This window comes from Trachinotus anak, unplaced genomic scaffold (assembly GCF_046630095.1).
Source record: "Trachinotus anak isolate AG129_WGS33_773 ecotype Australia unplaced genomic scaffold, CSIRO_AGI_Tana_v1 ptg000016l, whole genome shotgun sequence".
Classification (NCBI taxonomy): domain Eukaryota; kingdom Metazoa; phylum Chordata; class Actinopteri; order Carangiformes; family Carangidae; genus Trachinotus; species Trachinotus anak.
This window is the reverse complement of record NW_027273867.1, coordinates 21,044,249-21,063,747: the sequence shown is the minus strand read 5'-3', so window position 1 is coordinate 21,063,747 and position 19,499 is coordinate 21,044,249. Positions and strand designations below refer to the sequence as shown.

The following is a 19,499-nucleotide window of genomic DNA, read 5'->3' as shown; positions in this document are numbered from 1 at the left end:
TGGTCACATAACGAGACAACTTAAAACCAACAAAATATCAATGTCATCTGTCCTCAGCAGTCCACGTCAAATTGACGTTAATATGAGATGTCCTGATTTAAAAGAAGAGCAAATATTGAAGTTTCATTTATAGTAACTGTTTGCCAACATCTTAGCCATATCCTACAATTTCCCGAAGGGATTAATAAAGTATTTTATCTATCTGTCTTTATCAACTTTTTAATGTCATTATATGCCAGTGTTGTGTTTACTGCTTGTTGCACTCGATTAGATGTTATGTACATTTTAAATACTCAGGGCTAAATGAGCTACAATCAAATTTACCTATGATTTATTAAGAATTTAACAGTCAAAAACTAATGAAAACGCTGACGATCTTCAACTTGATGTGTACGTGATATGTTTATGTTGACAGCGTCATGGCAACACAAGTCAACAACTGTCATCATTGTCATGGAAATATATGTCATTGCCTGCTCACCAGTCTGCTCACTTCAAACCAGTGAGATGAGCAGACTGGAAAACACAGAAATCTCGAATGTGTTGTAGCATTAAAACAATGTCATGTTACTTTCTGCGTTGTACTTTACATGCCAACACTCAGGATGGTGACTGACATACTGACCGTCTCGTTCTCTCTCTTTCCCTTTACAGTCAATGAGATCATCAGGAACGACCTGTCAAGCATCTCCGTCCACAGTCATGCATAGTTTCCTGTCACCTGCAAAAGTGACACAGAAAACAAACAAACAAAAGGGAAACGCCAAACAAAGCTGACTCTGTGCTTTGCATGTTTGGACTACAGCGTGCAAGAAGCAGCAAAAGCAAATGCAAGGAGAACAATTGTAAATGTATTGTCCAGATGACCAGGGTCCAATGTGTGCCTTGTTTTTCATATATAATGCCTTTATGCAGAAATTATTCAAGGAATAAATGACATGACTGACTTTTTTAAAGACATGTAAATTGAGTATGTAGCAGCCAAACCTGCCATCCCCAGCCCCCCACAACAAAGTATGCTTTTAGAGGACCAAGAATTGTTTTATATGTCCTTTTTGCTGCAGTTTGTAAATGATTCAGTGCCTATGTGTTATGTAATTTGTATATACTGTGTCTGTACTGCTTCAGTTTGCATATCTGGCTTTACACAGCGACAGTTTAACAGAGAAGTGCCTTTGACTGGAAATGGAAAGATGTGGCTTGAGTTTGGCTTCACTAGTTCAATGTCAACATTTTTAAATTAAAGATTTTTTTAAAGCGAGATAATGTAACTTTTGCTGAAGAGTGGCTACTGCGGCCGCAACTGACAATTATGGGGTAATGGTAAATGCTAAGAGATACTGTAACACTAGCACAAATAGAGGATTGTCATAAAGTGAACAAAGCGACTAAGCAATGTCCGTTACACAGTTATATCTGTCTGTAGTTCGCTAACATTAGCTAACATTAGCCACCATAAGCTACTGGTCATACCAGACCAAATAGAGTTGTAACAGCAAAACGTCTCAGTTTACTGAATTTATGAAGGGTGTGTTTTATGTCTTATAAATTCAACTCTTCATTTGTAACAGGATGAATGTGTTAGTTCTTATTTCAAAAGTTGCATGGTCTTGCTTTAAATCATATTTGTTTGGCATGCCACATGTAAGTTACAATCAATAAAATTTAATACATTTTCTGTATTCACAACCAACAGCAAGCACTTAACCACTAAACCTGTGGTATTAATTGTAGTTATTGGGTCAAGGCAACAGGTTACTGTCACTTGAAGTCAAACAGCAATGGCAAAACTTTCCAGTTGAAATGTTTCCGAAACCTCAAACGCAGTTCTTATGCCTTTATGCACTCTTACAGCACAAAAAAAAACATGTAGTCACAAGATATTGAGTCATTTTGTGTCATTGTTGGGATAAGAATAATATGGACTGCACACTGACTTGAAAATAGCATGAACTTTGGAGTGAACTGTTGGCTACAGTAAAACTAGTTGGACTTTTATCAAAGAAAAAATCATCTCAGTCTTGACAAAGCTTGACTTTTATTACTCCCTGGAAGCTATGCAACATGCAGGTAGCATTAGTCTGTCAAAGAATGTAAACAATCAGCGTTGTAACCGAGAAGGTCTCTAATCCAAAGAATACTTAATAACAGTGAACAGCAATACAATTATATAAATTCTCTAATGTTTGTTTTTGTATTTTCATATTTATTCTCTTAGCATGTGCTCTGTTTATCCATGTTTATCATACAGCTTCTTTTACATGGTTACCTACATACTGTGGTTTATGTACTAATTTGTTTGTGCTCCTATGAAACTGAATTGGCTGTTTCCAGTTTTATTTGTATTTATGAGTCTTAATCCATGTTACTGAAGGGCATGAAAGAAGCCATACTGAAATGTTTACCAAGGAGGTTATTGTTAGTCTGTAACGCATATTTCTGCTTTGTGATCTCTTTTGTGTATTTGTCAATAAATAAGCCTTCATCTCTTTCATGTGTATGGTGTCTGTCTCACTGTGGACATCAGTCAATACATGCTCTGTGTGGCTTCACATTATAAAGTGTTTGGGATAAAGCCTTTAGATTATATATTTAAAAAAACACATTTATGTATGTTTAAGTTCCTGCACCTGATCTTCAAATATACACAGACATAAACAAACAGCCTGCTTTACAAAGTAAGGTTCAAGCTGAGTCCAGCTTCTTTTGAAAATGTTGTCGGCAATGATGTAATGTTTTAGAAGCAGCTAAAACCTGCAGGAAACTCTGCTATGGTCCTTTAAAATGAATTTATCTTGTCAGATTCTCATGATACTGAAACTATTCAGAAGTGCGTTGGCGTTTTGTCAAGAGAAGGCTGGAGTCAGAGATGATACAGATGTTTACTGATGCAGCTGTTACAAGGTATCAGAAGTGTCAACATATTCAAGTCTTGCTGTTAGGAGTTTTTACTGTGTTAGTTGTCAACTGAACCCTAATGTGAGGTGTTTGCTCTTCAAAGAGCTGTGTAAAAAAATAAACCTCTTGTCTACAAACTAACCAATATGCTTGATTTTTAAATTCAATCTTTACAATTCAAAGTTTATTTTAAACAGTTAAAATTGTGCAAAATTGAATGAGAACAATGTGCGTTATGTGGAGGGAAGGACTAGAAACCAGAGGTTTCAGGGCCTCAACTTAAAATAATATACAGTAATATGATTCAAAAAAGGTTATGCAGATAAACCAACGTAATAAAAACACAGCAATCGAAATAACTTGCATTTTAATTCTGTGGCGGGATAGAGATAACTTCAGTGTTTCCAAACATAAGAAACCAGAGAAAACCAGAGGAAAAAAATAATAATTCTGATTGTTTTTGGAAGCAATGAGCTTTTGCGTTCAAGTACAGGTTTGATTTCTGCTGTAGCTCTAAAACCAGAGGAGAAATCAATCCCACATCCATTAACCCCACAACATTCACCAACATATACATCAACCCACTCTCTCCTGCTTCCACAGAGTTCACCCTTTCATTCAGAATCTATATCAGTGTTTGATTACAGGTAAAAAAAACAAAAAACAAAAAACCCTTTCATTTCATAACTTAAGCACTACATCTGTTGATAATCCCACTGCAGAAACTGTCCTAACATCTAACATCTTTTCAGAATGTCATAATGTAATATTACTGTTCGATCCCTCCCCAGTGCAGCGGGTCGATGTAAGATGTTGTGGTGCACACTGACACCCTGTGGCCTGTTTAACGCCTGCTGGATTTTAAACATGCAGTGAATCTCAGCACTGCATGTGTTTTTTTTTTTTTTTTATTTATTATACTTGATTGAGTGACAGGCTGCACTCACACGGAAACTCAGCTTTTATGAAAATCAGCACATGTCGATTCCCAGTTTGTTGGTTTTGCTTGGCTGCCTTGCACCTGTTTTATGTCTCTTAGGAAAATCAGGTGTCATTTCTCCTCAGTCTGTAAATTATTCTTCTCTTTGGCAACATCCAGGCAGCAGCTGAACACACAAGGTAAGCTAGGACTTCAAATTAAAGGTCAAATTATATGATTATATTTGATAATTTCATATGAATTGTTTTAGAACAACAGTATAAAAATGTGAATTAAGTCCAGTGATTCGTATGTTTGTTATTGTGCCCTTACATAAATTATAAAAACAATTACACTACTAAAATCTAAATGCTCTAAAAATCATAGTTTTTGAAAAACAAAGAAAACAGTTCTTTTTAATAATATTTCAAGGATCAAGCATAATTTTTCTTGATTTTTGTGCTGTAATCTGCTTTATTCTGACTCGTTTGGAGATGCTTATATCTAGATCTTTCTTTAGAAAACTGGAAATGGTTGACCTGACATTGTGCTGGTGTATCTTTATTACTTATGCATCAATATTGTACAGACAATATTGTATCAATAACACAGAAAATTACAGAAATACAAATCAAAACAATTTTAGGCATGATTTTTTTTAGGCTTACATCTTAAAAGATTATGATTGTGATGATCGTGATCATAATCACTAAGATCATGTAAATGTTTGTGTCTCCATCAACAGCTTCTCTCTAAAGGTTTGTTTCTTTCAGCTCGGAACCACTCTCTGGTAAGATGGAGAAATTATTCGGGAATGTCACATGCAACTCCAGCAAACTTGAGCCCTGCGAGTGTAGACAGGATCAAATGATTTTCCTCTCGCTGGTTGACATCGTTACTTTTCTCTTTGGACAACCAGTGATCGTCAGACTGCTGTGGATCGCCTTAACATCCAATAAGGCTGCAGACATCCTGAATGGTAATTTAGCTGTCTTCCACAGCTTCCAGTACTTGATCTCCCTCTTGCATTTAATTGTCCTCTTTGTGTCGCCACACAACCAGTTGAAAATCCTCAGGTTTTTGTTTGTGTACGCACAAATCGGAGGGCCGACCAATTTGTCTTTTATCTGCGTTCAGAGATATGTTGCTGTCATTTACCCCACATCTTACCCTCTGCTGAAGAAATACAGATACTGTGAGGTTTGTGCCGTGACCGTGTGGATCTTGTCTGTTCCAACTGCTTTTGTAAGCGTTATTGCTGCAAATGCTCCCCCCTCTTCTCAAGGTAAAACCTTAAATACTATCTCACTTTTCGCGATGGTGTTTATGATTTCAATGATGGGACGGTGCAGCATCAAAATTGTGAGGATGCTGATGAAGCGCGGACCAGGGAGAGACAAGCTGCATCCTGCCAAGAAGAGAGCCTTCAAAACCATTGCTGCCACGTCAACCATCACCTTGTTTTTTTACATTCCTGTGACTCTGCTGCAAAGGTTAATGTTTGCGGAGGGACGTGCATATGAGTGTGTACTTATACCTAGATGTATATTGTTGTTGTCTGCTGCAAGTATCGTACATCCACTGTTTTACCTCTCCACCCAAAGAAAGTTGTTTACCTGCTTAAAGTAGGAAATCAGTGCTGAACAACATTCCCATCACCTGAACTACAGATTTTACCTGAGTGCAGACCCACAGAATTAGAGAAGGCATCTGGATTCTTCTTAAAACCATCTAGACTTTGGAGCAAACGTTAAGATGCATGATGGAGATTTTAGTAATAATATTAATAATAAAGTAATAATAATTATTATAATTTGATGGAGAAATAATCTCATTGGTTGTGTTAAAGTGTTGTGTAAGAAACCATGTTTATCAGTTTTTCATCAGTTCTGCCTGGAGTACAGGAAATATTATGATATGAAAATATTATGTAAATCAAGATGACATTATTATTTCGAGTAGATTTGTCTGTGGCGATGGAAATATGGAAATAATGTTTGATTTGCTGTATAGTTTAGAAAACCATACATTTTTGCAATTTAAAAACAGATCATTTGATTTCATGCTGTGCTGCATGCACATCACAAGTTAAAGCAGCTATTTGTAAGTTTTGCTATCGCTACATAGCCTGCGTTAGCATTAATAGCTGTTTACTTACCAGTCTAGAGGAAATGTTGTGAGTTCCCCATCAAACGTCATTCCTCTCCTCACCAGGAGCTGTCTCCAATAGTGGAAAGCAACACCAATGTTAACTCTTGTCTCTATCACGTCATTTCTTCTACTGAAGTTAGCATGCTAACCAGCTAGCCCTGGCCCGTTTCGTCACTTTCCGATAGCGACTCACTGTAGCCTCCGATCTGCACTGAAGAGGTAGCGCTGCTCAGAGGGACAAACGCCAATCACCACCACCCTCTCCCAGCAAGAAACCAACTGTGGCAGCGGGGAAAACTTACAAATATAAGGCCATAATTATGTGGACACTGTCTCCATACTGTTTTGTATACTTTTGGTCTGGAGCTGTTTTTTGTGGTTTGGGTTGGATCTTCTAGGTAAAATGTAGACAAAAATTAGAGTGCTAAAGAATACAGTGATATTTTAGACAATATTGCTTCTAACTTGGTGACAACAGTTTGGTGGAGTTCCCTGTTTCAGTATGATAATGCCCCTGAGATGAAGCCAGCTGCATAGAGAAATGACTGACCTACACCTGCACAGAGTTGTGACCTCGTCCCTGTCCAACACCTTTGGGATGAACTGTAACACCAGACCTTTGTCCAATACTGGTGCCCAGCCTTACCCAGGGTTGCTCAAGTGTTGTTTGTACACACCCACACAGAAATAATAAAGTAAAATAAAAACACCTTGGTGGGTAAACTGCGGTTGTTTAGGGGTTTTAAAGAAAATAAAAGCAGGCATTTAAATATTTGGACATGAATGTTCGCCATGTAATCTCCCTAAATATTATGTATGTATGTACAGCACCAGTCAAAAGTTTGTAGTATACATATATGTATGTATATTTATTTATTTGAATTTATTCATCGATAACAGTGGGCTGTGTTATTCTGAAAAATCTGTGGTTATTATGTGTCATGATTTTCTGACGTCTGATCGTCCAGTTTGTGTCCAGTCAGGTTACAAAGACAAGAGACGTGTCATGTTCCTTCAGTAATGTTGGGATTAGATCTTTATGATGTAATATGATATCATACAGTAAACAATATGATTAAAACACATCTGAATAAAAAATAAACAACAATATTACAAATCATTAATTTCCATACAACTTATGTAAAGACATTTTTTCCACAGACTGCAGTCAGAGTTGTAACAGATATTGTTAATCAGAGTATTCTGAACTTTTAGACAAACAGAAATGTATATCATACTTTAAGGAAAATAAACAAGTTGAAGCTAATGACAAATAAGAAAGGCAAGCCATCAGAAAGTCAAGCAAAGTAAAGCAAAATAAGCTTGAATTAGCGAATATACTTCTATATTTTTAGAGTAACTTTACTCACAAATTCTCTTCTTGCATCTATTGCTTAATTTGTGAGTGCTCACTCTGCCTGTTTGTCAGTTCAAAGATAGAAACGTTTTTCAAGAGTCTTACAAAGGTAGAAACAAAAGTTTGATCCTCTTCAGGTCCAAACTCCATCTATCAACACATTTATCAAACAGTATAAATTCACTGCTGGTGCAGCATGGTCAGGAAGGCTTCATTATTACCAGCTTGTTGTATTTATATCTTTGTGTGTAATAAGTGGAAGCTCTGAAATGACACATTCAGACTGAAATGTCTCCAACTACATAAAAAGGGGAATAAATAGGCTTCAAACTACTGTAAAACCAGTCAGGCTTTTTCTGCTTCCAGTCCGTTCTTCATGATTTCATTATTTAAGGACATTTTGTGTTGCACGGGTCTCCTGATGAGAAGAAGCTGTACAGGCTGACCAGAGGAAACATGGTCACAGCTCCCAGCAAAGAACCTAACTGGACTACAGCTCCACACCACACGAGGGCGCTGTGGCCCTCGTCACGCAGGATCACACCTATGATCACCTTCACGTAGGACAGAGCGAGAACAAAGATGATCCAGGCTAACACCTGTGGAGCAGAGAGAGGTGAGTGTGAAACCTGCTCTGAATATTCCCACACTGGATGCACACAGTACATGTTGCCTTCCAGTTACATTTATTCATATTTACACTTGGGAATGAGAAGATAATGTTGGATATTTGAGAAAATGAGGCTTAACAAGGTACTTACAATGATGACACCACCTGAGATATCATTAATCAGCAGTGGACATGGACTCAGCACTGCCATGCCCATTATGTAAGCTCCAACTCCACTGCCGATCACTGTGAGGGCTCCCATCAACAGCAGGGACCTGTGAAGTGACAGAGCAACATGTAGAGCTCTGGCTGTGTCCGGCCAAAGGTTTCATTTTTTTAGCCAGGATTTACTGTTGTTTGCATGTAAGGAACAAAATAAAAATTCCCCGCACATAACCAGGTTTAACAATATGTTGGGGCACAATATAAACAGTACAGACCTGTGGAAATATGGATGGTGGAGCTGCAAAATGTTAAGTAAATCTTTAATACCCTAAATGTCAGAGCACAGTTAAATGCCATTCATTAGCAACAACTGTGCTAATACTGAAATAAGTTGATTAACTGATTAGTCAATTGACAGAAAATGCTGAGCTTTCATTATTTTCAGTCCCTCAATTTGGAGGATTTGATCATAAGATATGCACTGCTTCTCTGGGAGATTGTGATCAACGTTTTATTGACTTAGCAATTAATCAGTTGATCTAATAAAATAAATGACTGTCTAACTGACAATTAAAATATACTTTAGTTGCAGCTCTACTCTCAGCTTCTGTCTACAGGAATGAAGGAGGTTGAACCGCGGCCGACTGAGGTGTTTGGAGAATGTTATTGATGAAAACTTTATGTAAGTAAAGACTGACATGATTTGTCCTACAAAATTTATTCCCATGCAAGCAGTTTGACTTATTTTCTTAATGAAGAGACATGATTTTGAGCCTATTTTAACCTGATTTCACTAAAAATCAACATTTAAAAAACTTTTGCAGAAATCAGTGTCAGTATCTTGAAACTATATACATTTTTAATGTGGCATCATATTATTTGCAAGAAAAAAAAACTGTGGAGGGTGTCGTAGCCTCCTCTGTTCAGATTGTAAAGCTTAAAGGCAAATTTGTGATTTTGGGCTATAGAAATGATATTAACTAACCCAGTTGAAAAACAAAAATGTATCTAACTATGAGTCCTGTTTTTGTGTTGATCTGCCAGCAGATCATTTGTTTACACACTGACCTTATAGGGAGGAACATTGCGATGAAGCAGGCCAGAGGGTTGGACACAGCAGCCATGGTGGCAGATAAGTGATAGGCGTTGTTCCCGTACGGCATGCATGAGTAGGACTGCACCGAGGGAAGCACCACGTTGGTCAGAGCATTCACCCAAGCCAGAATCACAAAGATGTAAAACACCTGCATCCAGCTGTAAGTTCCGGTACCGAAGCTGCTTCTGCGCCTCTGGTTTGCAGGTCTGTATGGATCCATCATGGGGTTCTGCTCGGCCCACCTCCTGTTTTTCTGAGATTTCTCTTTCACTCCGTTCGTGTATCGGCTGTTGGGATTCTCCTTGGCCACAGCTGGGTGGAAGTTCAGCAGCATGAAAGCCACCAGACAAACCAGCATCATGGCACTTAAGAAGAAGAAAAACACCTCAACAGAGAAGTTTGCTGGCTGATACTGGGCCTGGAGGTCAAAGGTCACAGAGCTGTTGGAGGAGTTCAGGGTGTGGTTCAGAGACTGTGTGCTGTTTATGCAGTGGACCACCCCAACACCCTGGATCAAAGCCACTAAAGCAGGCAGCAGGCCGCTCACACCCTCCCCAATGTAGTAGGTGGTCAGATACTGAGGCTTGAGGCGCATCATGAAGGGCAGGAAGGTGACGGAGGAAGTGCAGTCAACAGCAGCGAGGAAGAAAGTTAAGGTTAGGAGGGCTACACTGCGAGCACCACCAGCCACTACAACAGTCTCCTTCCAGAAGAAACCCAGCAGGAAACTCGCCACAGTACCCAGACCTATGATCACATATATGACTGCTGTCTCATTCAGGGCACCGGGCCGGAAGCGATGCATCATGGTTACGAAGAGAGGCCCAATGTTGGCCATCTGTATAAGGACTGAGAGGTACGAGGGCAGGAACCAGCCCTCTGGGATCTGTGGGACAATCAGAGGCAGCTCCACCCACAGGCCGTTGATGGACACCCAGGAGCCCATACCAAACAGACACGCCAACAGGTGGGTGAGAAGTGACATGTTTGAGATGGTTTTTTCTAAAAGGGAAAAAAAAGTATCTGTAAAGTTCAAGCTGGTGAGTTTTGCTCCAAATGTGATTATCTGTAGACTAGACTAGACCTTTAAGTCACTACTGAAACAGTTCATTCTTAGCCAGGCTAGAGGCATGATGGGGAATATAGAAAGGTCCGCCACTTTGGCTGAGACTGACATATATCAGTAACCATTGGATGGATAGCCATAAAACTTTGTAAAACATTCATGGATGACTCCGTCTGACTTCTAAATTGTAGTTGATATTTTTGTTTTTTAGGGAAATATTATGAAGTATTGGATTGACTTCGATAGAATTTGGTCCAGGCATTCATGTTTCCTACATGATAAATCCTAATGACTTGCAATTTAGAACCATAATCAGTTTACATTTTTACAATTTGTCTAATATTTTGCTTTATGACCTGCAAAACATCTTTGTGTTAAGTGCTAATCAACAAATGCTATCATGCTAACATGCTAAGATTGGATGGTGAATATGGTAAACATCATAGCTGCTAAACATCAGCATGTCAGCGTTGTCATTGTGAGCATGTTAGCATGCTAAAGTTAGCATTTAGCTCTAAGCCCCAAAGCAGTACCTACAGACTTGGCCTGCCAGAATGGCTGTTGACCCTTTGTGTTACATAACAGGCTTTTAAAAACTTTGTTTACATATCTGAGTGTGGAAGTGGTTGAGGTCTGGAGCAGCTGGCTGTTGCTCATTCTAATGTGTATTTAGTTGGTGGTAAAATGTGCAAAAAAATTAGGAACATTTTGGCTCCAAAAATATAATCACACATGGTGAAAATCCAGACAGTAACACAATATAAGTGTTAAATCAATACACCTTCACAATGAATTAATTCCTGTTCATTTCTAGTGTAACCTAGACAGTCTGATGGTCAGTGCACAGCAAGTCAACTGAACATACAGGAATTTGTCTACAGGTAATCACACAATTTAATATTATGACATCTAAAAATTTTCGATAACAATAATTTATTTTGAGGAAACATCAGAGGAAGGTATTAGATAATTACAGATCTCCACTTATATTAAGAAAGAGCCTTGACTGTTGAGTTTTTCAGACATCTGAGGACCATAAACTAATAAAATAGAATAGAATGCCTTCATTTGTCATTGCTCAGCTGCACAGCAAAATTTAGTGCGTCTGAAATAAAAAAAAACACACATATGGCCGATTACTCACCATATAAGTAACATACACACGAGTATAAAATAAGTGTAAAAGTATGGTTATGAAGCCTTAAACTTAAATTAAACCAAATTAATCCTCAGGAAAAACAGCATTCCTGACGAATTGCAAAAGTAATTTGCATTGATCATGTTATAGGGGCAAAAAGCTGGTTCACACAAGGTTATCCATAAAGTTAAGGAGTTAAGACATGGTTTTCGCTTTAGGTTAGGGTTAACATCGGGTTATACATTGGATAAGAGTTAGTTTCGGTATGTCATGGTTATAGTTAAAATAATGCAATGTCCTTCTAAGTGACAAAAACAAATGTGAATGTGTTAGTTTGGCTCTTGCTTTATTGCTTCTTCAGTGCAGTGAAAAAAATGAGAAATACTTTCAGTGAGTAAAACAATAAGAAAAGTCAACAAAAAAGGTTTTACTACAAAAATGTTAATGGTCAATTCAACCGATTAATGTGTCACCACCAGAAAGCATCCTCTGCTGGCACTTTCTAAAGCTACATGACTTCTTCCTTCATTCGGTTAATGTTTATTGTCTTCTAAGGGTATTGTCTTTTCTTTGTTTGGTGGCTGTGCAATGAAAAATGTTTTATTTTGTTGCAGATTCTCAGTCAGTCACGTGAGTTACAACATTAAATGCTGAAAACTTGCAACGTGCCAGATTTAAAGCTATTGCATTTGATCACAGGCAGCACGTGGGTTAAACCCACCTAAAACATCAAACATACAGCAAAGGAAACATGACTACCTGCTGTGCTGGTCACTATTACGTAACCTAAGAAAACATCTGATCAGTACAGTGTTTACTGAAAAGGAAACTGCTTGCAGTGAAGGCTTAGATCAGTGACAGAATGAGGAAAATAATTCTCAGATTCATGCATTGTGTAAGAAAAGACAAGGAAAATGTTAACTAGAAAATCAAAATGATCTATTAAGTCTGGAAGCACAATCATAATCTTGAAGAATCTCCTTGACAGGCTACTTTATTTAGATTATGAACATTGGACTATCATAGAATTATCAAATAATACTGTTTTAAACACCAACATATTTTTAAGAGAAGCTCTGTACATGAGTAAAAATAACCTTTTTGCCTTCATGTTGACCAATTTCACCATTAAATTATTATTACCATTATCATTATTAAAATCAAAAGGATGTTATGGAAGTATGTACCCTGCAGATACTCACATGCTGTTTGGTGGAGAGTTTGGTGTTTTCTGCAGAGAGAAAGAAGCCAAAGTCCTGTGCAGTAAACTGTGTGTGCGCCAAGGGATTAAGCCCTCCTTGGGGCAAGTGGGTGTGAGATCATGTAGCCAACCATGACACATGTTTAGTTAACTGATCATTGTCTTAACCTTAAATACCTTCACTGTCAGGACTTTAAAGATCAATGAACATCACATGCTGTGATTTTCAGCCTCATCACCCCAATTTCTTTGCCCCAAAGCTATTTCTGAATGAGTGAGACACATTCAAGAATCTACAGAATTTATTAATTCTGCTTAAGGGGATCATGGGAGCAGAGGTGAAAATTTGTGAAGTGTTTACACTGTTCAGTTGCATAACTCAACATTTCATCTGTTGATTTGTAGTGAAAAAGGTATTAGAAATCCCCCAAAAAAAGATTGATATAACCTTGTGTAATTATTTGAAAAAAGACAAAAAAATCAATTACCAAAAGATAAAGATATAATAATTCCAATTATCAGATACTTACACAAGGAACCTGTTCTCAAATACTTAAAGGATTTTGCCAGTAGTGAGAAGATGTTTGTTAGATATAAGGCAAGGGGAAAGTGCAGATACAAGCACTTTAAAACAAACTTATCAGCATTTTAAAATTGTGTTAGCACATTTTGTGATTTTATTTTATTTGTCTTTACTATGAAATCTGTCTCTTGCTGTGCTATTTTTATGTATATATTTTATCAACTTATGTGCAAATGTTTCTGTCTTGTCTGTTGTCAGAGCTGCACTGGGGCTAATTCCAATCAACTGTGTTGACATAGCAATAATCTGAAACATCTAGCCTGGCCAGAAAATAGTCCTGTAAAAATGCAACTTGTCTTTGTTACACTCTAGTTTTTGTACATGTTAAATAAAAGGGCAGTAACATGTCAGTGGTGTAGTAAAGTTTTGTCACATTTTGGACACAGCCGGCTAGCTGATTCTTCCTGTTTACAGACCCTATGCTAAGCTATGGTCTGCTAACTGTAGCTTCATAATGGGTGATACTAAACCAGCTCTAATTTTGTTCCTAAATGCAATCATTAGCATCAAGAGAGGTCAGCAATAAAGTCAGCACCATCTTAAGTTACATTCTTACACTGTTGCCAGTGGTTCATACTGTACTGTACTTGAAATGGGAGCTAATGTCAGTGCTAATCATTATTGTTTCACAAATAATTAAAGGACTAGCCAAGCTTTCCTCAATGCTAATCTTTTGAGAGAAAAAAAAGCTTCAGGACATTTTGAACAAATCTTCATTGTTCACCAACAGCAGCCATTTAATGCAATTTGGTAGTGTATACATTATAATCAATAGAAAAAAAATCAACAAAAATGGCCATGATCATGAAAAAAAAAGCAAAAGCAACTTATCAATCACTTAACTGTTCAACCACATTTCAGTCCGTCTGTAAAATCACCAAAAAACCTGACAGATTATTGATAAACTAAAATACAAGATTACCACCATAAAGCTGAGGCAAATTTAACAGATATTCTTCCTCTGTAACCTTTAAAAGAGTTTAATGAAGACCACAGTTTGATGAAGCATGGTTAAAAGAATTACCTTATAAAGGTAATTTTAAGTTTATTAGTTCTTTTAATCTTCAAAGGTTGAGATGTCAACATCCCTTGTTTACCCAAACTTTTCACTCATTATTTTACTTTTCATCAAGGCCAGATATTGTTCCCTTATGGTAGCACAGCATTGCCGTATATTTGAAAAATGTCTAAAAACAGCCAGTAAATTACATTAAATGTTTGTATGAAACGTTATTCGAAACAAAGTTAAATCTAAAGGAAGCTGACTTTCATGAAAGATGTGTTTTGTTAAGTTAAACATTTCTCAGGCACAGTTAACTTGAAATGTAACATTAAATCAACAATTCTTAGTTACTGCAATAAAATTTTCATAATACTGACTTCTGCACAAGTTAACTGTTTATCTGACTATGATGAAATTTGATAAAACTGTGTTTCATGCTTAAATGGAATCAAAGAGAAGAGGTAGCCAGACATTAGAAAATAGTCACTGAAATTAAAAAAAGTACTGTTTTCCTTTCTGAAGGGATGAGGCTGAGGTTTGCAGCTAACAGTGTTAATCCTTCTCATTCATTAGCTACATGAGCAACAAATGTGAATGAATAAATTAATGTTCCTGAGTAAATAAGTTTTCACATGATCTGTTGGAGTTGGGAAATATCCATCAACAGCTGCTTTTGCTACTGTAAACAACTACAGAGATTCATTACAAAATAAAGCACAAAGCACTTGTGGTATTACTGCATCATACGCATTTTGCAGCCCCCTTGGTCAATGTGCAGAAACACAATGCTCCCATTATGAAGGAATGTTTTTGCTTTCACAGGCTCAGAAGCTTCTGGATGAGGACAGGATGCTTCTTAGGTGGCGTGTTCCTCAAGAAAAATGAGGCCAAGACAGATCTGGTGCTTCACTCAGGAACCCAAAACAGGGTTAAAACAGTCAGTTCCCTTGCGAAATCAATTGGAGCCTTATGTTTAAAAAGACACAAAACAAAAAACAGAAACCATTACATATCTCATCCCTACTTAGTGCATTTGTCCACACACTCCTGGGCTCTGGCAAACACATGATAAACATTGATCAAGGGGAACATGGTGAGGGCTCCGATAAGGGAGCCGGCCTGGATGGAGATTCCACACCACAGCAGGGCAGCGTGACCTGCCTCATGAAGCAAAGTCCCAATCACCACCTTCAGATATGAGAAGAGACCCATGAAAATAATCCAGGAGATGACCTGTAGAGGGCACAAGCAAGTAGCTGAAGTCAGTGGTGGACAGGTAGAAAAAGAAATTATGAAACTGAAGCCTCAGTGTGGTAAAGATCTGGTGCCAGATGCATTGGACCCTCTATAGATAAAAACAATTACAATATACAAAAAAAGATCTGATTACACAAAAGTAATCAATCAAAATCAAGTTTATAATGTGCATTTGATTGACAGTTTGCTGTTTCAAAAGGTGCTATATAACGTGTATTATTATCATCATTATTGCTATGTAGATGGCAAAAAAAAAAATCGTAGTGAAATTGTCAAACAACCTGAATAAAAATGATAACTTAGATTTAGTCTTTCACCTTATTTTTCAGTCTCTATCTTATCGTATCGCCCTCAGATTGCTCTACACAACAGTACACATCGTCTGAAATACTGAAGAGATGCACACTCTGTCACTGCACATTCTGCATTTACAAATACCAGTTTATGTGTGGGAAATGGCTTATGCGTGTTTTTTGTGTAAATGCTTTGTTTACACATGTGGCCCCTGAAGTGAGAAATATGCAGGACTTTGTTTTCTAAGAGGAGTCCATAGCACCATAAGCTGTAACTGAATGGTACTCAGACTTGTTAAGCAGATAATTCCTAGGTTGAAATTTTGCAACTTTCTGCGAATTTAATTTAAATAAAAAATCTCAAACTCAAGAATAATCATTTTTGGTAAAGGTCATGTGGCAAAATATGCACTAGAATCAAATAATTAAACAAAAAATACATAAACCTAGACCTGAGTATTACCACTCACCACTAAAGCCACACCAACAGGGTTTCCCAGGAGCGGTGGACAGGGGCTGAGTGCTGCTAATGCCAGGAGATATGCAGCAAATACTCCCCCTCCTATAGACAAGAACCCCAGACCTGTGGAGGACCTAGAAGACAAAGTAGAGCTGGTCCTAAGTACAAATGATCACAACTCTCTAAGGTAAAAATAGCTTTGCTCTTACAAATAATTTAAAAGTTCTTAAGCACAAAAATAGAACAAAAATTTAAATATGTGTTTGATTGTATATGTTCCTTAAAATTTCTCACCTGAGGATGACAAACATGGCCAGAAAGCAGGCAAGGGGGTTTGCTATGTTGCCAAGGACCACGGAGAGGTGAAAGGTCATGGTGCCGTAGGGCAGACAGGAGAAACTCTGCACAGATGGTAGGACCCCGTTGGTGAGGGCATTGGAGATTGTGAGCAGCGCCAGCAGGTAAATGTTGCGTGATGTCCAGAATGTCTGATGAGGTGGCTGTTCCTCCACCTGCACCTGGTCCTCAGACACCGGCGTCCCTCCGTTGTGTAGCGGGTGAGTCTCCTCTCCGTTCTTTGCTGCGCCTGTATTGTCAGACTCTTGTGGCGGTGTGTCTTGCTGTGACTCTATCTGTCTTCGTGTCAAAGCCAGGAAGCTTAGAGCCGAGACTGACAGCATGACAAACAAGAACCAGAAGAAGTTCTGGGCAGGAAAGCTCTCTTTTAAATACTCTGGCTTCATCGTGCCATTCACAGTTTTACATTCCAGCTTGCCAACACCTTGCCCTAAGGCCACAATACAAGGGAACAAGGCACTAAACCCCTGACCGATGAAGAAGGTACGGATATACTGAGGGGGGTAACGGAACATGAAAGGCAGGAAGGTGACATTGGACGTACAGCATACAAGAGACAACACAAAGGTGAAGAGCAGGAAGGGTAGCGACCTTTCCTCTCCTGCTATTGTGACAGTGTGTGACCAGAAGATGGCCAGAAAAGCGGACGTCACCACTGCCAGCACCTGGATGCAGTGGATGACAAGGCGTTCATTTAAACGTCCTGGTGCACAGTGGTGTGTTATGGTGACTGCTATTGGACCCAGGTTCCCAAATGCTATCACCACTGAGAGGTAAGCGGGCAGGTTCCACTCTGGTACAAAAACAAATAAGAAAAGGCAAATATCAGCTAGGGTAATAAGATATTTTATCATTTTATACATGTATTTTAAACAATTATGTAGGGGACAATTGTCCTATGTGTGTCTCATTTTGACCAACTGTTGCAGCCTGTTTTTCTTCACTTAGTTTTGGTCAGAAACCTTCATCAGGCATTAAACTCAGAGGTTCTTGGATAAATTGGTGCCAATAGTGAACAGACAGTGACTACCTTCTTTTTTTTTTTCTTACTTTAATCTCCCATGGACCATTTGGTGAGAAATGTTTAAAAACGTGTTGAGAAAGATAACATCTTTTACCCTGAATCTGTAATACTCAGAGGCCTCATCGGTGTAGGCCAGGAAACAGGGCCACCTAGAGTCATAAATCCTTTAGTGCTTCACAGCCAATTACTTCATTTGTGTTCAGATTTATTCTCTATTCCTGTGCCTGTGCTGGTGTTGCTGACTTGATAGATTTTCTTGACATCTACAGTCAGTGCTTTTCTGCAAATCTACGTTTTAAATGTCAAAGTCCAAAAATGAACATGGTGACCAAGAAGTTGGCAACTATATGAGAAATAAAAACAGTAAATCATATAATATTTCCCTCTGCAATGTACTGAAGTAGAAGTATCATAACATTGAAACATTCAAATAAAGTACAAGTACATTAAAACTGTACTTCAGTACAACTAAAAGTATATGTACTGTATAATATACCACTGAATGAGCCATTTGTTTGCCTGAGTACTTTTACTGTTGACTGCATTAACTTTTCCTTGTAATGGGATATTTTTCACAGTGCGGTATTGCTTTACTTTAAGGATCCGAGTACTTCTGCCATCACTGGCTTCATAAACATAACCACAGTGTACTCAAGACATTTCATAATTGTCGATTACCATGGAGAGACAAAAACACGGTCTTCAGTTGAATGTTTAGCTAGCTAGCATGAAGCTAACATGGCCAGGTTAGAGTTTGAGTCTAGCCGAAGCCAACAAAGCCTGAATAATAAAACAAAGGGATCCAAATGAAGGCCCGAGTGTAACTGGTATAAATATCTGTGTATTTCAGGACGTTGTGTTGCACCACTGACCTTCGGGCAGCACACTGACAACCACCGGGAGCTCGACCCACAAGCTGTTGACGGAAACCCAGGAGCCCATGGCAAACAGAGCCATCAGCCCGTGGGTCACCGCGGCGCTGCCCCACCAGCTGCCGGACATGGTACCGTTCACTCCGGCCACAAGAACAGAGACAGTGCAAGGTAACCCGTTTGACTTTGTTTGAAAGAGACACTGCTAATGTGCCCCTCCATACGCTGCGGCGTGTTGACCTGAAGAATGGTGGACACTTACGCAAAGTTCCCGCCCCTTCGGTTGCCTTCACGTACCCATCGTAAGTTATATCTGTTTAAAACAGGACGATTACCTCTTCCTTACCAACTGTTTAAAGCTATTCCCAGGACTGTGGACGTTTTGGTTATTCTCGCGATGCTTTTCACAATACAAATGATGTTCCTCAACTTAACCGTAAAATGTCACACTTACCTAAAACTACCCGGCTCAGTGTGCAACAGTAGCTCTATCAGCTATCACTGAGCTTTCAGTTTTCCGACACTCACGAATGCAACACCGTAAAAGAAGCGGACAGCATGTCAAAGCTGCAGCTCAGGCAAATACAAGTCTACTTAAGATGATTAGATCTTTGCTGGACACTGAAGCACTTAACAGCTGTGTGCAGTGACACACAGAACATGAACGTTATTTAATACAGTTTCATAATAAGTTTCCAGCCCCCCCACAAGTCCCTCAATGGGTCTAGGACCCTTCTTTGGTACTATAGTTAGAAAAAACATCATAATGCTTTGACATTTTGCCCATTGACCCTGACAGGCCCCTCTGTCATTACTGCCTCCTTATTTTCTAGAGCCCCTCCCAGTCAATGCTTTTATAAGCATGAAGGCATGAACTCATTGACATTGCTATTGCCTGTGATGCAACAACAAATGTCCTTTAAATCTGAGAAAAACAAGGTTATTATGCGACTGACTTAACCAAAACACTGGGTCAATACAGTCATGAACTTGAACTAAAGCGGAGTTGATTTTGTAAGTGAACTCTTGTCTCAGTGACCATTTCTAGT

General features: G+C 38.5%; 3 protein-coding genes and 1 long non-coding RNA gene across 4 annotated transcripts in view; 2 read left to right on the top strand and 2 right to left on the bottom strand.

The window, feature by feature from the left end:
• Positions 1-2,492, top strand: part of nfatc1 (nuclear factor of activated T cells 1) — a 41,712-nt gene extending 39,220 nt beyond the window's left edge. Inside the window, exon 10 of the mRNA XM_071500132.1 lies at positions 655-2,492. Within this exon, the coding sequence (XP_071356233.1) occupies positions 655-710 (56 nt within the window). The 3' untranslated portion in view covers positions 711-2,492. The remainder of the gene's footprint in view (positions 1-654) is intronic.
• Positions 2,493-6,981: 4,489 nt separating this feature from the next.
• slc52a3-2a (solute carrier family 52 member 3-2a) lies at positions 6,982-12,718 on the bottom strand. Its single transcript, XM_071500137.1, has 4 exons — positions 12,603-12,718; positions 9,169-10,198; positions 8,087-8,210; positions 6,982-7,924 (listed from the first exon to the last, which is right to left on the bottom strand). The coding sequence occupies exons 2-4, from the start codon at positions 10,179-10,181 to the stop codon at positions 7,715-7,717; spliced, it is 1,347 nt and encodes a 448-aa protein (XP_071356238.1). The 5' UTR covers positions 10,182-10,198; positions 12,603-12,718; the 3' UTR covers positions 6,982-7,714.
• Positions 7,830-9,281, top strand: LOC139633964 (uncharacterized). Its single transcript, XR_011693869.1, has 3 exons — positions 7,830-7,941; positions 8,687-8,782; positions 9,145-9,281. It is a non-coding gene; the product is annotated as an uncharacterized lncRNA (long non-coding RNA).
• Positions 12,719-13,896: 1,178 nt separating the features above from the next.
• On the bottom strand, positions 13,897-18,949 carry slc52a2 (solute carrier family 52 member 2). Its single transcript, XM_071500139.1, has 4 exons — positions 18,451-18,949; positions 16,492-17,347; positions 16,208-16,331; positions 13,897-15,420 (listed from the first exon to the last, which is right to left on the bottom strand). The coding sequence occupies exons 1-4, from the start codon at positions 18,578-18,580 to the stop codon at positions 15,208-15,210; spliced, it is 1,323 nt and encodes a 440-aa protein (XP_071356240.1). The 5' UTR covers positions 18,581-18,949; the 3' UTR covers positions 13,897-15,207.
• Between the last annotated feature and the right edge of the window lie 550 nt (positions 18,950-19,499).

Excerpts from the sequence above, each read along its gene's own strand:
- slc52a2 (XM_071500139.1), bottom strand. The coding sequence starts at position 18,580 with ATGTCCGGCAGCTGGTGGGGCAGCGCCGCGGTGACCCACGGGCTGATG. Across the intron at positions 17,348-18,450 it reads TGTCAGTGTGCTGCCCGAAG|AGTGGAACCTGCCCGCTTAC; the intron begins GTCAGTGGTGCA and ends TTTTTGTACCAG. Across the intron at positions 16,332-16,491 it reads GCCATGTTTGTCATCCTCAG|GTCCTCCACAGGTCTGGGGT; the intron begins GTGAGAAATTTT and ends TTTGTCTTCTAG.
- slc52a3-2a (XM_071500137.1), bottom strand. The coding sequence starts at position 10,181 with ATGTCACTTCTCACCCACCTGTTGGCGTGTCTGTTTGGTATGGGCTCC. Across the intron at positions 8,211-9,168 it reads GCAATGTTCCTCCCTATAAG|GTCCCTGCTGTTGATGGGAG; the intron begins GTCAGTGTGTAA and ends GTCACTTCACAG. Across the intron at positions 7,925-8,086 it reads TCTCAGGTGGTGTCATCATT|GTGTTAGCCTGGATCATCTT; the intron begins GTAAGTACCTTG and ends TCTGCTCCACAG.